The 13,901-nt window shown below is 46.5% G+C and overlaps 2 protein-coding genes across 2 annotated transcripts; one reads left to right on the plus strand and one right to left on the minus strand.

Annotated features, from left to right (window-relative positions):
* Positions 1-2,645, minus strand: LOC149363382 (uncharacterized). Its single transcript, XM_089568504.1, has 2 exons — positions 2,634-2,645; positions 1-1,101 (listed from the first exon to the last, which is right to left on the minus strand). Exons 1-2 carry the CDS (start codon positions 2,643-2,645, stop codon positions 1-3), a joined length of 1,113 nt encoding a protein of 370 aa, XP_089424630.1.
* A 1,763-nt stretch (positions 2,646-4,408) lies between these two features.
* LOC149363383 (uncharacterized) lies at positions 4,409-12,346 on the plus strand. Its single transcript, XM_089568505.1, has 3 exons — positions 4,409-4,444; positions 8,361-11,213; positions 12,170-12,346. Exons 1-3 carry the CDS (start codon positions 4,409-4,411, stop codon positions 12,344-12,346), a joined length of 3,066 nt encoding a protein of 1,021 aa, XP_089424631.1.
* Positions 12,347-13,901: the final 1,555 nt, after the last annotated feature.

A 13,901-nucleotide genomic window follows, 5' to 3' on the forward strand; every position in this document is an offset into this window, starting at 1 on the left:
TCAAAGCCCGACGGTGTACCCGAAAGGAAAGTAATTTACGTGACGCAACAAGACAGCGGGGCTCGCAACTGCAGGAACAGGAACGTGTGCCGGGTAGACATGGTGCACGGTGCCCAGTCCAGCCGCATAGCCATGCACTGCAACCTTGGCGGGTGCGGCAGCGACGCTGGTCGAGTGCTCAGTCTTGTGCGTCACTGTGGTGGCAGCGCCCGCGGACCTCTGCACGGTGGTGGCAGCCACGCCAGGGGCTCGAAAAACGGTCGTTGTCACGGTCGGTCCGGTGGAGGCCTTGGTCACGACTGTGTCATTATGCGCAGCCGCTGATGTCGCACTTGCACCTTGACTCACGGCGACCACAGGCGTAGGGACGCTGACAGCGGCTGGTGCCGTAACAACAGCAGGATGAATAGTGTGGGGCTTGACCACCACACTAGCCAATGCTGGGTGATGGGGAAGGACTGCCGCATGATGAACAGCAGCGTAGGGATAAACGGTGGGCGCCAAAGCTGAATGGGATGAGACGACTGCCGTATGGTGCACAGCTGAATAGGGGTAAACGGCGGGTGCCAACGCTGGGTGTGGAGCTAGATATGCCGCTGCGTGGTGATAAGCGGTATACGGATAAAAGGCTGACGCCAGTGGTTGCCAGTGAGGAGGAACGTATGCTGCTGCATGGGGAAAAGCACCGTATGGGTAAACGGCGGAGGCCACAGTTGTGTGACCTGGGAGGTATGCGGCTGAATGGTGAAAAGCGCCGTATGGGTAAAAGGCGGACGTCAAAGCTGCGTGAGATGCATGGTGAACAGCAGCGTACGTTGTTCTAGGCAACACCGGAAGCGCAAAGCTGGAGCCGGCGTATCCGTAAGAAGGAACAGACAGTGGCGCAACGAATGGGAGGACTACATTGGGAACCGGATGCACCGGAGGAACTGGGACAGTGGGCAGTAGGTAGGCTTTGGGCCTGACAGGAGGAATTATTGGAGGCGGGTGGATGGAGGGCTTCTTAACGGCCTTCAGGTAGGAAGCGTAGAGAGGAAATGTCGCTGAGAAGACCCGGCCCGCGGCGCAGGCGGCAAGTGCCAGGAGGATGGCGGCGCGGATCTGAAAAAGAGTTGCGCAATTAAAAATCCCTCACCTGTTAAATCCCGAAGAATTTCATGGCGGTTGAAGTACAGGCATGCACGCAATGAATTCAGTGGCTTAGGCTGCGCGCCTTCAAAAATCAAGAAACCTGATATAATAAAGGAAAGCAGCACCGTGCTTAATCATGCCTGGAACATTTTCTCGCCATGTTAAATATTCCTGCACTTGAAAATGTCTCAAAAATAAAATGGTCGTTGATTAAACCCTCCTGCAAAAAGGTACAGTTCTGCCTGAGCCAGTCACATTCGAACAGTAACTGCTATGCAATGAGAGAAAGAATTAGCAGCACAAATTGTTCTTTTCTTTCGAGCGATCGACTTATGCGTGATTATAGTTTCCTTTGTAGTGTGCGAAACTCTTTTTCGTCACGCGCAGGCTAAACGTTTGGCCTAAAAGTCATCTGTGCGGAAAAGAGGCGCAGACGTCGTACAGCAACGTCGACGTAAAGCGAGATGCGTTGCTAAATATTTGCAACTGCAAGTATTACGCTGCTTTCCATTGAAATTACTCCGGCTTTTTTTTTTTCAAGGAAAAGAACGGGATGTTACATAATGAGAATATTCCCACTAAAATAATAGTTGAAACATTTTCTTCGGGATCAAAGTAGTTACGCGCTTTTACCGAGCAAGGCTTAAGCGCAGATGACGGCTGTATATTCGTGTGGAGAGCCACTGCTGTCTGCTGCTGCTTGCAGAAAAAAAAAGCGTGGTAAATGTAATCTTATCGGCATGTTGGCGCGTACTTTTTCATCTCATGGTCGATGCTGGGCAACATGCATTTGGTTGTGCCCGAGTTATGGATTCTGACTTAGGTGTCACTAACTAGATCAGAGAGATAACAAAAGCGGCACCGGAGTGTAAGGTCTGTGCAGTTTTAACTAGTTTGAGATCTGAAACGTTGATATCATAGCAGCATGGGTGATGGATGAATAGGAGGCTGAGTCTAACTCTCCTTCTATTGAGCCGTTATGAGACTTGATTGGTGGAGTCAAAATGGCAAAAGCGTATTCAAACTTCGATGATCACCGAGTCCTAAACAAAAAACGTCCCAATTGGAGGGTGTCGTGAAGATGTTTGGAAAGGAGAGTTTTTTTTTTCGCAAATGAATTTAGACTGACGGCGTGCTTGCTACAAGATTTATTCACAAATATATAGTCATATCTAGTTACTTATTAGGACTGAGGAGGTGATTAGGAAAATCAGAAATATTATGCGTAATTAAATGCGGTCTCGCAGGAGTTTGAACGACATGAGCGTGCATTTAGTGGTACTAAAGCTCGTAAGCTAGAGGTCACAATATTTGAGAAGGCCATTAATGTCATCCTGGACATATTGTTGATCAGCTTTGTCAATAACTGGCATAGAGACATAGCCGTCATCGACGCAGACACAATTATGACAGGTTGAACAAGCTGAACAGACTTGGTCAGCGAATCTCGCCGTGTATCGCCAAGAGAGCAGCGTTTAATCAAACCCCACTTCATGTCTCACGTACTGAGACATCTTCGGACTATTATGGAAGCCACAAAACAATGTTAAACGTTCTCGATTAAATGAAAAAAAACTGGTCTTACCATGGCTCCTCTTCTGATGCCCCTACCTCGAGCAGACGGCCGGTAAGAACGAGCTGCACGTCCAGGACACTCGGCCACTTATATTGACCCCTCTTTGAACCAAAAGGTCTTTGTTCTCGGGTCCAAGATGCTTGAGAGACAGTTTTCAGTAAGCAAAAAATGCATTCTTTAAAAATAAAAACTAAGCAAAATAAATGTTCATTTAGTAGACTCCATCTCAACGTCTCCCCTTTGTGAAGATTTAAGGTCTCTCTGTCTTGCGGCTTTTTTTTTCCAGAGAAAATTATATCGTTCCCTTTCGTTATGTAGTCAGAGGTTCAAAAAACAAGGACAGCTAATGGGTCAGTTATTTCCACCGTTTACTGTTGTGATAAGAATGCTGGAGTGGCTGTGGCTTGCAGCAGCCTCTTTTTTAATGCGCGTTATTCCCGCGACGACTTATTTTCTCACTTCCTTTTTGGCTAAATATACTATAATTTCTTTTTCTAGTGATCGACAATCCTCACGCTGGACAGCCATTGTGTCCATTGTTTTTCCTGTGACGACGCAACCCACACCACTCAGCACCGATTTGTTCCGGACATGAAACCTGCCAGAAAATTTTCTATCCCTCCTTCATTGTCACCGCGATTGACAGAATATACCAATAATATTCTCGGCAGTTTAAGATTGGAGCTGTTCAAAACAAACACACCAGACAAGAAAATTCTATATTTTTCATTTATCGGGAAGAGGATAACGAATATTATTCATTCCTCTTCTTTTTACTTGACGTTATGTGTGCACTGCAGGTTTACGAAAGAAAGGAGATTTTTTGCTCTGCAGTAAGATATATATGAGGAATTGGTGCTTTTATAGGATCAGGACCGGCAGATGACGCGTGTCGTACTCGCACAAAGAATGCCCGAAATAACGCGCGAGAAATCATCGAAGCCTATATTTCACTGTCGTAAACAGCCTCTTCCTCTCGATATCATTTGCCGGAAAGAAAGGTTCCGCAGAAAGTCGTTCGGCATTTGTAGACCATGCAACGTCAACAGTATTTTTAAAAGATAGGCTGTTCTCTTCTTTTCTTTCTGCTTGCGCCACAAATAAAAAAATAGCAAAAAACTGCTACGTCATCTACGCTGAGTCATTTCTAAAGCAAGCTGTACAGTGCGACGAGAGAACTCGGCGGCGGCGTTCACAGTTGTGGTGAGCATTGTAAAGACAATTTCTTCGCACCGGATAGATGGGCTCATTACCCATCTATCGCCACCTCGGCTTTCCATCTTGCATGCATCTAAAACAGCACATGTCGTTTGACGTTGCCAACGAAGTTCTATCCTGGTTTTCCATACCCCATTGTTTTGAGACTCAGCTTACGTTTATCTCTGTCACGAAAATAGGAGAATTTTCAATGGCTAATGTGTGGTCGCCTATTCACTTGGAGTCAGCAACCGGTTGTGTTAATACCTTCGTGATGGTGAGCTTCCTCTAACGTCGATTTCTCACGCGACGCCATTTTCAATCCTGAAATTATATATTATGTACTACTTCTTGGTTGACCTGTGCGCTTTTCACATAACATTTCGTTAGTGCACTCATAGTTTATTTCTTTCTCCAATACACCCACTGAACGTGTGCACTTTTCTAGGACTGTGAACAAGAGTGACACCACCTCCTGAACTTCATTAGTCCTACGCACGCATCATGCCTTCAATCAATGGATGCGTGGTTGCCTTTTGTGTAAGTGTAAGCTTTTTCTCGTACATTTTTCTGGATAAGAAGTTGGTATAGCCTCTCCTATGATACGGTATCCGGATTTAATGTTTCTAGGAGGCAACACAGCTATGAGACACGCTGAAGTAGAACCCTCCTACATACGTTCAACCACATAGGGTATTTTATCTACCACTTTTATCGCGCAGCGCAGATGACCATTATTTTTGCACCTCCTCCCGTCGAAATTCGGCCGCCGCAGGCGAGATTCGATGCCACGGTACTCTGCAGAGTAGTCACCACGCCCGGTAAAGTTTAAGTGTGCCCCTTCAGCGCAGTAACCTCACTTCCAATATAAATTTTGTAATGATGCCTCTCAATTTCTAGAATAAACGATTTTTCTACAGCAGTTGAATTTCGTTTAAATTCAATCTAATAAAAGGTCCAAAGAGGTGTACACAATTAATTGTTTTAAAAGGCCTCTAAGACAATGTTGTTGCCCTTAGGGTGGCAAATAATTTACAGAACGCTTGTCTAAAGACAAAAATAAAAGATTTATCTGCACCCCGAAAGACGACAGGATGTGCGAAAGAACGCTGCAAGGGAGCAACGCACTGTTACTGACTGAAAAGTAATTCGTGAGCTGGCGACACCGTGCTTTAATTCTAGAAAGGGGACATTAATGTTAAATAATTACGAGCTCCATTAGGAGAAAATTCGGCGACGTGCGTGTGTGCGCTCGCAGATGGTACTCAAGATCCCTGGGATGGCATGAAAAATAGTGTGACGTAATCACGCGGACGTATGACGTACACAGCCAGCCGAGCACCGCCACTAGATGGCTGGCCGACTCCATATGGCACCAGTCTTCCCGTCATTCCTACCAAAATTGAGACGCAAAAGTTTGTCGTACAGCGCTCCGGGTAGTGTCTTACGATTTCTGGTTTCATATAGCTCACATGCCTTAATAAATGAGAGGCTAGCTTGCGACAGGGATTCGAACCTCATACATCGCGCCGCCTCAGTTGCCAAACTGCTACCAAACATCTGCGTCTTGCGTCCAAGACATGCAAACTCGTCCACCTCGTGGCAGTGCAGCGAGAGGCCTGAACATTTGCGATCTGGTGCGCATGCAATACGCAAACACATAATCACGTAGAAAATAACTGTAATACGTGTACAAACATGAAGCGTAAACAATCCACCCAGGGACAGTAATGTTTGTGCATTCCAACCAATAAGCAGTTTCAGGTGTCAAAGCCAAATATTTTGCTAATAAATCCTACTTGCTAGTCAGCATATCTCCCGTGTCTTCAGCGCATCCCCTCTTTTTTTTTTCGATGTTCGAATGCGAGATAAGTAATCGAATGGGCGGCTGAAAAAAGAAACAGTTCTATCTGTGTGCAACTCGTTGAATATTTAAGCTCTAGTAATACAGCCATAAGTTGTGCGTCAGTACTTCAGCAGAGTAACTTGTGGTAGCTTTCTTCTCTTTAGTAAGATGTACAGAGAGTACCACTTCATAAAATCGTTCCTTAATCTATCCATTCTTAAGCAGCCACTGATTCTCTTCAGTTCCGTTGTTACAAGTAATGCTGCATTTGTTAGCTTTCTATGAGACTCAACACGGAACTCACGCGAGCTATTCTGCTCCTCACTGCTTCAGTGTCTAGAGCCAGCCTCGATAGAGTGCGAATAACTCCTTTTATGGAGGAGCATAGTAAGAAAATGAACACACTAACAAAAAATTAATAATTACCGATCCATGAATTTGACTCAGCAAAATAACTGAAATTGAGAGGGAATGCCTATAGTAACAAATAGCGCTCTGCAGCGCTTGCGCATTATATATGCAGTGCTTCTCTGAAGTGATGTTTCACAACACTTGAGATTGCGCGATTGTTTATCAATCGATTATTAGTACTCAGGCTTCCCGAAATATCTTGGCCAACACGAAATAGCCACCACTAAGAGGAGAACAAAACAGATATACATGGCTACAGGTTGAAAGTTTGTCGTTCGTATAAGGATTTATGCGCACACAGGCTTCGACACCGGTGTAGTGGCTGTTGGTTGTTTCGTAGTTACGCACCATGGATTACGAGAACAGCGAAGTGGACGCGGAGAGAAAAAAAGACAAATTATTTCGTCGTTTCAACTGTATCGGAATTCCGACTTTCTATATAATAAGTTTTCTGGCACGCCGGAGGTCCACACATATTACAGTCCATTCCATGCAACGCAGGCGTTATTCATTAGCCCACGCTAGAACCAAAGGCCTACGCTGCAGTTCATCCTGGCCGTTTGCACTTTCGCTCATTCTGAAAATAAGTACTTTATGCTTGATTACATGCCCATTGAGAAAAGAGATCTTCACAGCAGTCTTCCATGCAAGTCTCTGTATCTCTATTCTATGAAATATTTCCCGACCGAATGTCTGTCTTTACATGGGCATAGAAGGAGTAGAAAACTGCATCCAACAGTACGCCTGGGAAGTGTATTTCCAATCTTGTTGCCAGATTAGTTGCGGAAGCTTATTTTTAGAAATCTGGTTGCGCGAAGACAAAGAAGCATGGCTCAAAAGTAAAAGAACGAATCAAGAGTTAGGGAGTGTTAAGTCTTTGTCATCTGTCCTGATTTTTAGTGCGAACGCACTATTCCGAAGGGTAAACCCCGAGCAAGATTTTGCGATGTTTGTGAGTTTACATGTGCTTGGGTTATGTGCAGTGTTAGAGAAATCAACAAAAAATAACTCAGTAGAAACTGTGTGACCGAGATTTGAAACTGCGCCGGAGCGAACAATTCTGCTTCGCTGGCCACTGCGCAAGAACACTAGGTTACCTCCGCAGCCGAGCACGCCTCCTGTTAAACTAGAACGCACTCTCGCGCTGTGCAATGCACATCGTCTTCTTCATGGACTAATACTGCTATCAGACTAATGTTTGCACTTTGAGCTATGCGGCGGTAGTGACAGAGATGTGCGCTGCATGCGTTGATATGGGCAGCGCTCTGGCAGAGACAGGGCACTAGAGCAATGCGTGTTGGCGTTGCAACTTCGTAACGCAGAGGTGGAGCTCATATGGCAGGTTCTCTCAGATCATGACTGGTAGCTTACCAATATCCCTGAAGAGAAAAGTATACAACAGCTGTATCCTACCGGTACTCACCTGTGGGGCAGAAACGTGGAGGCTAACAAAGAGGATTCAGCTTAAGTTAAGAACAACGCAGCGAGCTATGGGAAGGAAAATGATAGGTGTAACGTTAAGAGATCGGAAGAGGGCGGAGTGGGTGAGTGAACAAACGCGGGTTAATGACATCTTAGTTGAAATCAAGAGGAAGAAATGGGCTTGGGCAGGGCATGTAATGCGAAGGCAAGATAACCGCTGGTCCTTGAGGGTATTAGAGTAGATTCCAAGAGAAAGCAAGCGTAGCAGGGGGCGGCAGAAAGTTAGGTGGGCGGATTAGATTAAGAAGTTTGCGGGGATACAGTGGCGGCAACTGACAAAGGACAGGGTTAATTGGAGAGACATGGGAGAGGCCTTTGCCCTGCAGTGGGTGTAGTCAGGCTGATGATGATGATGATGATGAACGCAGGACAGCAACACAACACCGGAGCATAGGCCACCGGCGTGCATGAGTTAAATTGGCATTGATAATGAAAAAGTTGAAGATGGGCACGGGCATAGCTGGCTCCCTTGGTCAGTGGGCGCCTCAGTCGCGCTCTCAGGTACAGGGCGGTGTTGTCCTCGTACAAAGAACAGTGCTTACGCACAATATTTCGTACTTAGCAATGGTAAGCACCGGCCATTTTATCTTATATGGTAAAGCACCTACGCCAGCTAGCGAATATGACCTTTCGCTAGGTGGTCTTTTCGATGTGAGGTTTAAGGCTGCCCTCATTTCTAAAGGCATACGCTACAAAATAAAAACCTTTTTTTTTCAGATTTGCCCGTACCTCGTGCTGTCTGTAGCTACAGCCGGCTGCTCTGATTCCATGGGCCACACCGAAATCTACTCCTACGTCCCCACGGCTGTGAACATGCCATCCGTGCAAGAAGAAGTTCCGTCAGTTATTTCTTCAGGCACGATGGCCGACCCGACGCTTCCGTGGTTCCAAGTGCCGTACACACCGGTCTCCGTTGGCCCTCCTGAGTCTCCGCCAATAACAGTCAACAGTGGAAACTCAGTAAAGACGGGAGTGACGCACGTCGTGCATACACCTGTCGCAGTGAGTGCCGCGGCAGCTTCCGCCGTCGTAGTAGGGGCTTCTGCCACTACCGGACCGCTGGCCTCCTCGACCCATGGAAAGAAAACTATCAACGCTGCTGTGCATGAAGCTTCACATCGAGTTCGAACAAAAGAGGCGACAAGAGAAGACAGCAACATTGCATACCAGGTGCCCCATTACGTATACGAACCGGCCAGTACGGTAGTGCACTATATTCCTTCTTCACCGCTTGCCGCCAGACCACCACCCGATTTGCCTCCCTTCCCTCACCATGCGCACCCCTCACAAGAGGTGGCGAGTACAACCCACCACTTATTTGGTGTGTCGTCGCATGTTGTGCTGGCTTCTGCGCCCAGCGTAGTTGCAGCCGCTGCGCCTGCTGCCACTGTGGCCAGACCACCTATTCCAAAACCTTCAAAAAATCCCCGGACGGCCAAACACGGAAAAACAGTAACGCTGAGCGGCTACCATTCAAACTCTTTTATAGTTGCTCATGCTCCAACGGTCGTTCAGATAGCACCACCTCCGCAAATTGTTAACAGAAATCCTCCAGCGAAGCCATCGCCTAGGCCAGTCAAGAAAATGGCGACAAAGAAAGTTCGTCAAAATAATCCTCCTACACATCCTATCATGTTTCTTCCTTCGCCTACGATAGTCAACGTCAATGTCCATCAAGCACCAGTGATCAGAACGGGTCATAAGGGAACGTCAACTAAGCCTCCCGTAAAGATAAACGTTACTCTCAATGCCAATCCCCCGCCGTCTGTTGTGACTGCCCCTGCCATAAGACAAGGGAAATCCGCGCCGCTTCCAGTGCCGGTAACTAGGGCAACTACTTTGAAACCCACAACTCGGCCCACCAGAAAAAGCGTAACTATGAAGACCCCAAGAAGAACTCCGCCCACCAGAAAAAGCGTAACTATGAAGACCCCACGAAGAACTCCGCCTTTGGTGCCAGTCACCACCCGTCGGCCTAAAAAGCAGAAACTTCCACCCCCACCTAAAACTAGAAGGCCCACTGTTCCTAAAGCTTCTACTAGGCCACCGGTAACTAAGCGAACAAAGAAAGTGACTCCGAAGGCCACTACTACTCGGCCGACGCCAAAGCCAGTCACTAAGCGAAATATCACCATTTCCCAAAAGCGAGTGACCCATAAACCACTTAAGAGTGGTCTGTCTGTGACTCCAGCCCCGGGTGCTGGTACTTCGACTATAGTCAAAGTGGGAATGAAACGGAAAGGCAGCGGCCAGTCGGGTGGTGTAATCGAAAAAACAAATGTACAAGGAACCCCCACGATGGTGCAGGTTGGAATGACTCGAAAACGTGGCGTAAAAACGAGTATACTCAAGCACACAACTGTGCATGGTTCGCCCACTTCAGTCCAGGTGGGAATGGATGGAAAAGGCAGCGTCCAATCGGGTATAATAAAAACGTCAGTAGTGCAAGGCACTCCCTCTATGGTCAAGCTTGGAATGACTCGAAAAGGTGGCGTCGAATCGACTGTAATAAAGAAGTCAACAATGGAAGGTACTCCCACTAAGGCCGAGATGGGAATGACCGGAAAAGGCAGAGTTCAATCGAGTGTGATAAAAAAATCAACTGTGGAAGGTGCTCCCACTAGAGTCGAGCTAGGAATGACTCGGAAAGGCAGCGTCCAATCGGGTGTAATAACGAAATCAACTGTGAAAAGTACTCCCACTATGGCCGGTGTGGGATTGACTGGAAAAGGCAGCGTCGAATTGAGTGGAATAAAAAAATCGACTGTGGAAGGTACTCCCTCTATGGCCGAGCTGGGAGTGACTGGAAAAGGCAGCGTCCAGTCGAGCGTAATAAAAAAATCAAGTGTGCAAGGTACTTCCTCTATGATTGACCTGGGAATGACTCGAGAAGGCAGCGTCCAATCTGGTGTAATAAAGAAATCAACGGTACAAGGTACTCCTACTATGGTCCACATGGGAATGACTGGAAAAGGCATGCAATCGGGTGCAATGAAACAATCAACTGTGGAAGGCACTCACACTATGGCCGAGCTGGGAATGACTGGAGAAGGCAGCGCCCATTCGGGTGTAATTAAAAAATCAACTGTTCTAGGCACTCCCACTATGTTCGGGTTGGGAATGACTAGGCAAGGCAGCGTTCATTCCAGTGTAATGAAAGAATCAACTGTGCACGGTGCGCCCACTATGTTCGGCCTGGGAATGACTGGAGAAGGTAGCGCCCAATCGGGTGTGCTGAAGGGATCAACTCTGGAAGGTGGTGGCACTGTAGTCCACGTGACAAAGGCTGGAAATGGCAGTGTGCTCTCCGACATGCTCAACGGATCAATTCTCAACGGAGCAGTCAACGTTTCTGGGAATGTCAGCTCTTCACACTCTGGGATAATCACGCAGTCTTCCAGCGTAGTGAACACTGATGTGCAGGAGGAACATAAGAATGTCAGCTCTGTAGCCGTCAATCTTCCCCACCTGTCAACGCTACATTCTTCACTTTCTGGGGTTGAATCAGCAGAGGTGACCCCAGCGCCCACCGCCGCCGATAAGCCCGACACAGAAGTTGGGATGAACCCGGTGCGTAAAATATTACCACTTCAATAGGAGCGGCACTTTGTGTGGGGGTCAAATGTTGCATAGTTTGCTATTGCGATAACGGACACACACTCCAGCATTAAAAGAAGCCAGGAGCACTTTCAACAAAGAAAGTGCTTTTAATTGAATAGTTGGATGATGCCTTTAGGTATGCGACGTCGGCTACTGCTTTAAGAAGACTTCCTCTTTGTTTCCTTTTGGCGGCAATAAAAAGTATCGACTAATGAAGCGCAACTCTTTCAGAGCATGTTTTCTTGCTGGTCATGTTAGAACTTTAGAAACTTGGCCAGTTCTTAGAGCAGTGGTAAGCACAGAAGACGACGATTTACTGGGGCATAAAAAGACACCATTTTCTTTCAAGTGAAGCGATCTCAGCATGAAACATATCAGTATACTTTCTTCTATTTCTCCGTGGTAGAGATTACAGTTACTTTTTCCTTTTGCTTACATGACAAATTTACACGATATCATTTTAGAGGAATGTTTACCAAAAAGAGGATACCGCTAATTACACCAAAGCACAGTGTAAAATCCTGAGCATATGATTTCTTGCCAGGCTGATACAAAATGGTGGCAAATAAACTGGACGCGCGAGTAATTTTTTTCCTTTTTCTCAGTGTGGTTTCATGAGAAAAGCAACTGATGTCGTGCTAGAGCTGGAAACAATTGCCGCAAATGCCAAAGAATAATATCGTTTGCTTGAAGAATGCTTTGATAGTGGTGCTGGCGTCCTGATAGCGGGTCAGACTGGGTGTTAGCGGACCACTCTATTTTTTGTTCAGAAAAATAGACAGGTATAGTTCATAGTTGAGACGTTAGGCGCTCGGAGGCAGTATGGGTCACACTACGCTCGGCAGTGGCGACATTTTTCAGAAGTAGCGCTGACAGGTACTGATTCAGTACCCAGAAGCGCTTGAGAATGGCTTCCTCCTCTACAGGAAATTTTCAAGCTGGCAGCAGCATTGACCTCAACAGCCGTGACACAAGCAATGCAGGCGGCTGGAGCCGCTGTGGCGGGTCATCCACTGGGTCCGCCTACGGACATCGTTGCAACATCCACTGTGGCGACCTCGCCTTCCGTCCTTCACCACGTACCGCCGCTGGTCATTTTATGATGAGACCTGTGAGGATTTTGCCAGTGCCACGTGTCCGGGCCTAAGAGCGCTTCGACTTCGACAGATGGTTACTCCCTTAGGAAGCGCTGCTTAATATAGCGAATTCTTTCTCTTAGGAAGTTAGTGCTCTGCGAATGTCACGATTTTATTGTACGCACACTTGTTCATTCAGCGAAAGATCTGCCAGCACATTTCTGTATTCAATCTTTCTGACCAATAAAGAAATAGCGTAAGCAAAATCGAGGTGTGAAATGCTACAGCCTGCCTCTTCTAAGAATAGGTGGGCTGCTTCCAAACATGTCTGGGTGAGGGGAATCAAATTTAGGAATAGTAATCTTGATTTACCGATGCTTTTATTTGGCACAGATGTATGGTCTCTTGAAGATCATAAATATTTTCAAGACCATAAAATTTAATTTTCCGTTGACATTCAAAATTTTTAGGTGGCTGTTAGAAGGCTAGATGTGCGGGAATCAAATACTGGCTAATGCACACAAAAATAATGTAGCGCGCTTGTTCGCACTGCGTCGGGCGCTAAAACGAGCGGAGGGATATCCTCTGGCTCCGACCTTTGCTCGTAGGCTATAAGTATCGGTGCTGGGAATCAAGTTATGTGAATTTCAGATAGTTTTGAGCACGCATTGCTCCCTTGAATAACACAGACCACCTACACTTTTAAGTTTGCTCTCTTATTAAGAGTTCACCCACTTGAATCTCTTGGTCAAGGCGGAGTGATAACATAGGGATAGGAAACGTGGCTGCGAAAGTCTTCAGAATGACGCCGCAGATTAACCAACATTCTGTACCTCCAATTTGCATATAAGCTCACACTGAGTGAGTGTGTGTTAGTAAGCATTGCCAGGTATGTGCAGCCTTTGTCAAAAGTAACCAGGCTGCACGTTTTTATTCTCCGTCCTATATTAAAGTTTTTATGCCAGCCGTCAAGCTCTAAATCTCCGTATGGTAAGAAGAACCCGTGCTCTCACCTTCAAAGAACTTTCTGATGTTTATAGAAGCTGTGAGGGCTCTGTTGTATGAATGAGAAGCAAAACCATGGAGCCTGGTTACTTTTGACAAAGACTGTACATGGCCCACTTTTCCCGAATAAGAATTTGAGCGAACCAGTTGGCTTCAACAAGACTGCGCCCCGTGCATCTGAAACTGACTGCTTTGAACTCTGGAGGACACCCACCGATGGAGCCAGTCGTGAGTAACTGTATACTACCGTAAACCCTGCAAATAAAATATTATCATATTTTAAAGAAGTAGGACACCGGGCTCCACATTCAGAGGCGTCACGGTTAAATCGCGATGGCTTCAATCTAGGATGCCTAATAACAGACTCGGTATTCTTTATTTTTTCCTCCAATATATGAAATGCGACACTAAGGAAGGCAGCAGTTAATTAGAGTGAGTAACATGTCATACTAGGAAGATTATCAAGATAGTCGGCCTGGTTTATTTAAGTCAAGCTTATTTCAGAAATGCATGTCACATGGCTCAGGAGAAAGAGAAAAAAAGGAAAATATAGCGGCATGACGCTGCTCCCTTCCCA

Source organism: Amblyomma mixtum, chromosome 2, assembly GCF_055824585.1.
Source record: "Amblyomma mixtum isolate Tamu chromosome 2, ASM5582458v1, whole genome shotgun sequence".
In the NCBI taxonomy this organism is placed as follows: Eukaryota; Metazoa; Arthropoda; class Arachnida; order Ixodida; family Ixodidae; genus Amblyomma; species Amblyomma mixtum.

Excerpts from the sequence above, each read along its gene's own strand:
- LOC149363383 (XM_089568505.1), top strand. The coding sequence starts at position 4,409 with ATGCCTTCAATCAATGGATGCGTGGTTGCCTTTTGT. Across the intron at positions 4,445-8,360 it reads GATGCGTGGTTGCCTTTTGT|ATTTGCCCGTACCTCGTGCT; the intron begins GTAAGTGTAAGC and ends TTTTTTTTTCAG. Across the intron at positions 11,214-12,169 it reads CAGAAGTTGGGATGAACCCG|GAAATTTTCAAGCTGGCAGC; the intron begins GTGCGTAAAATA and ends CCTCCTCTACAG.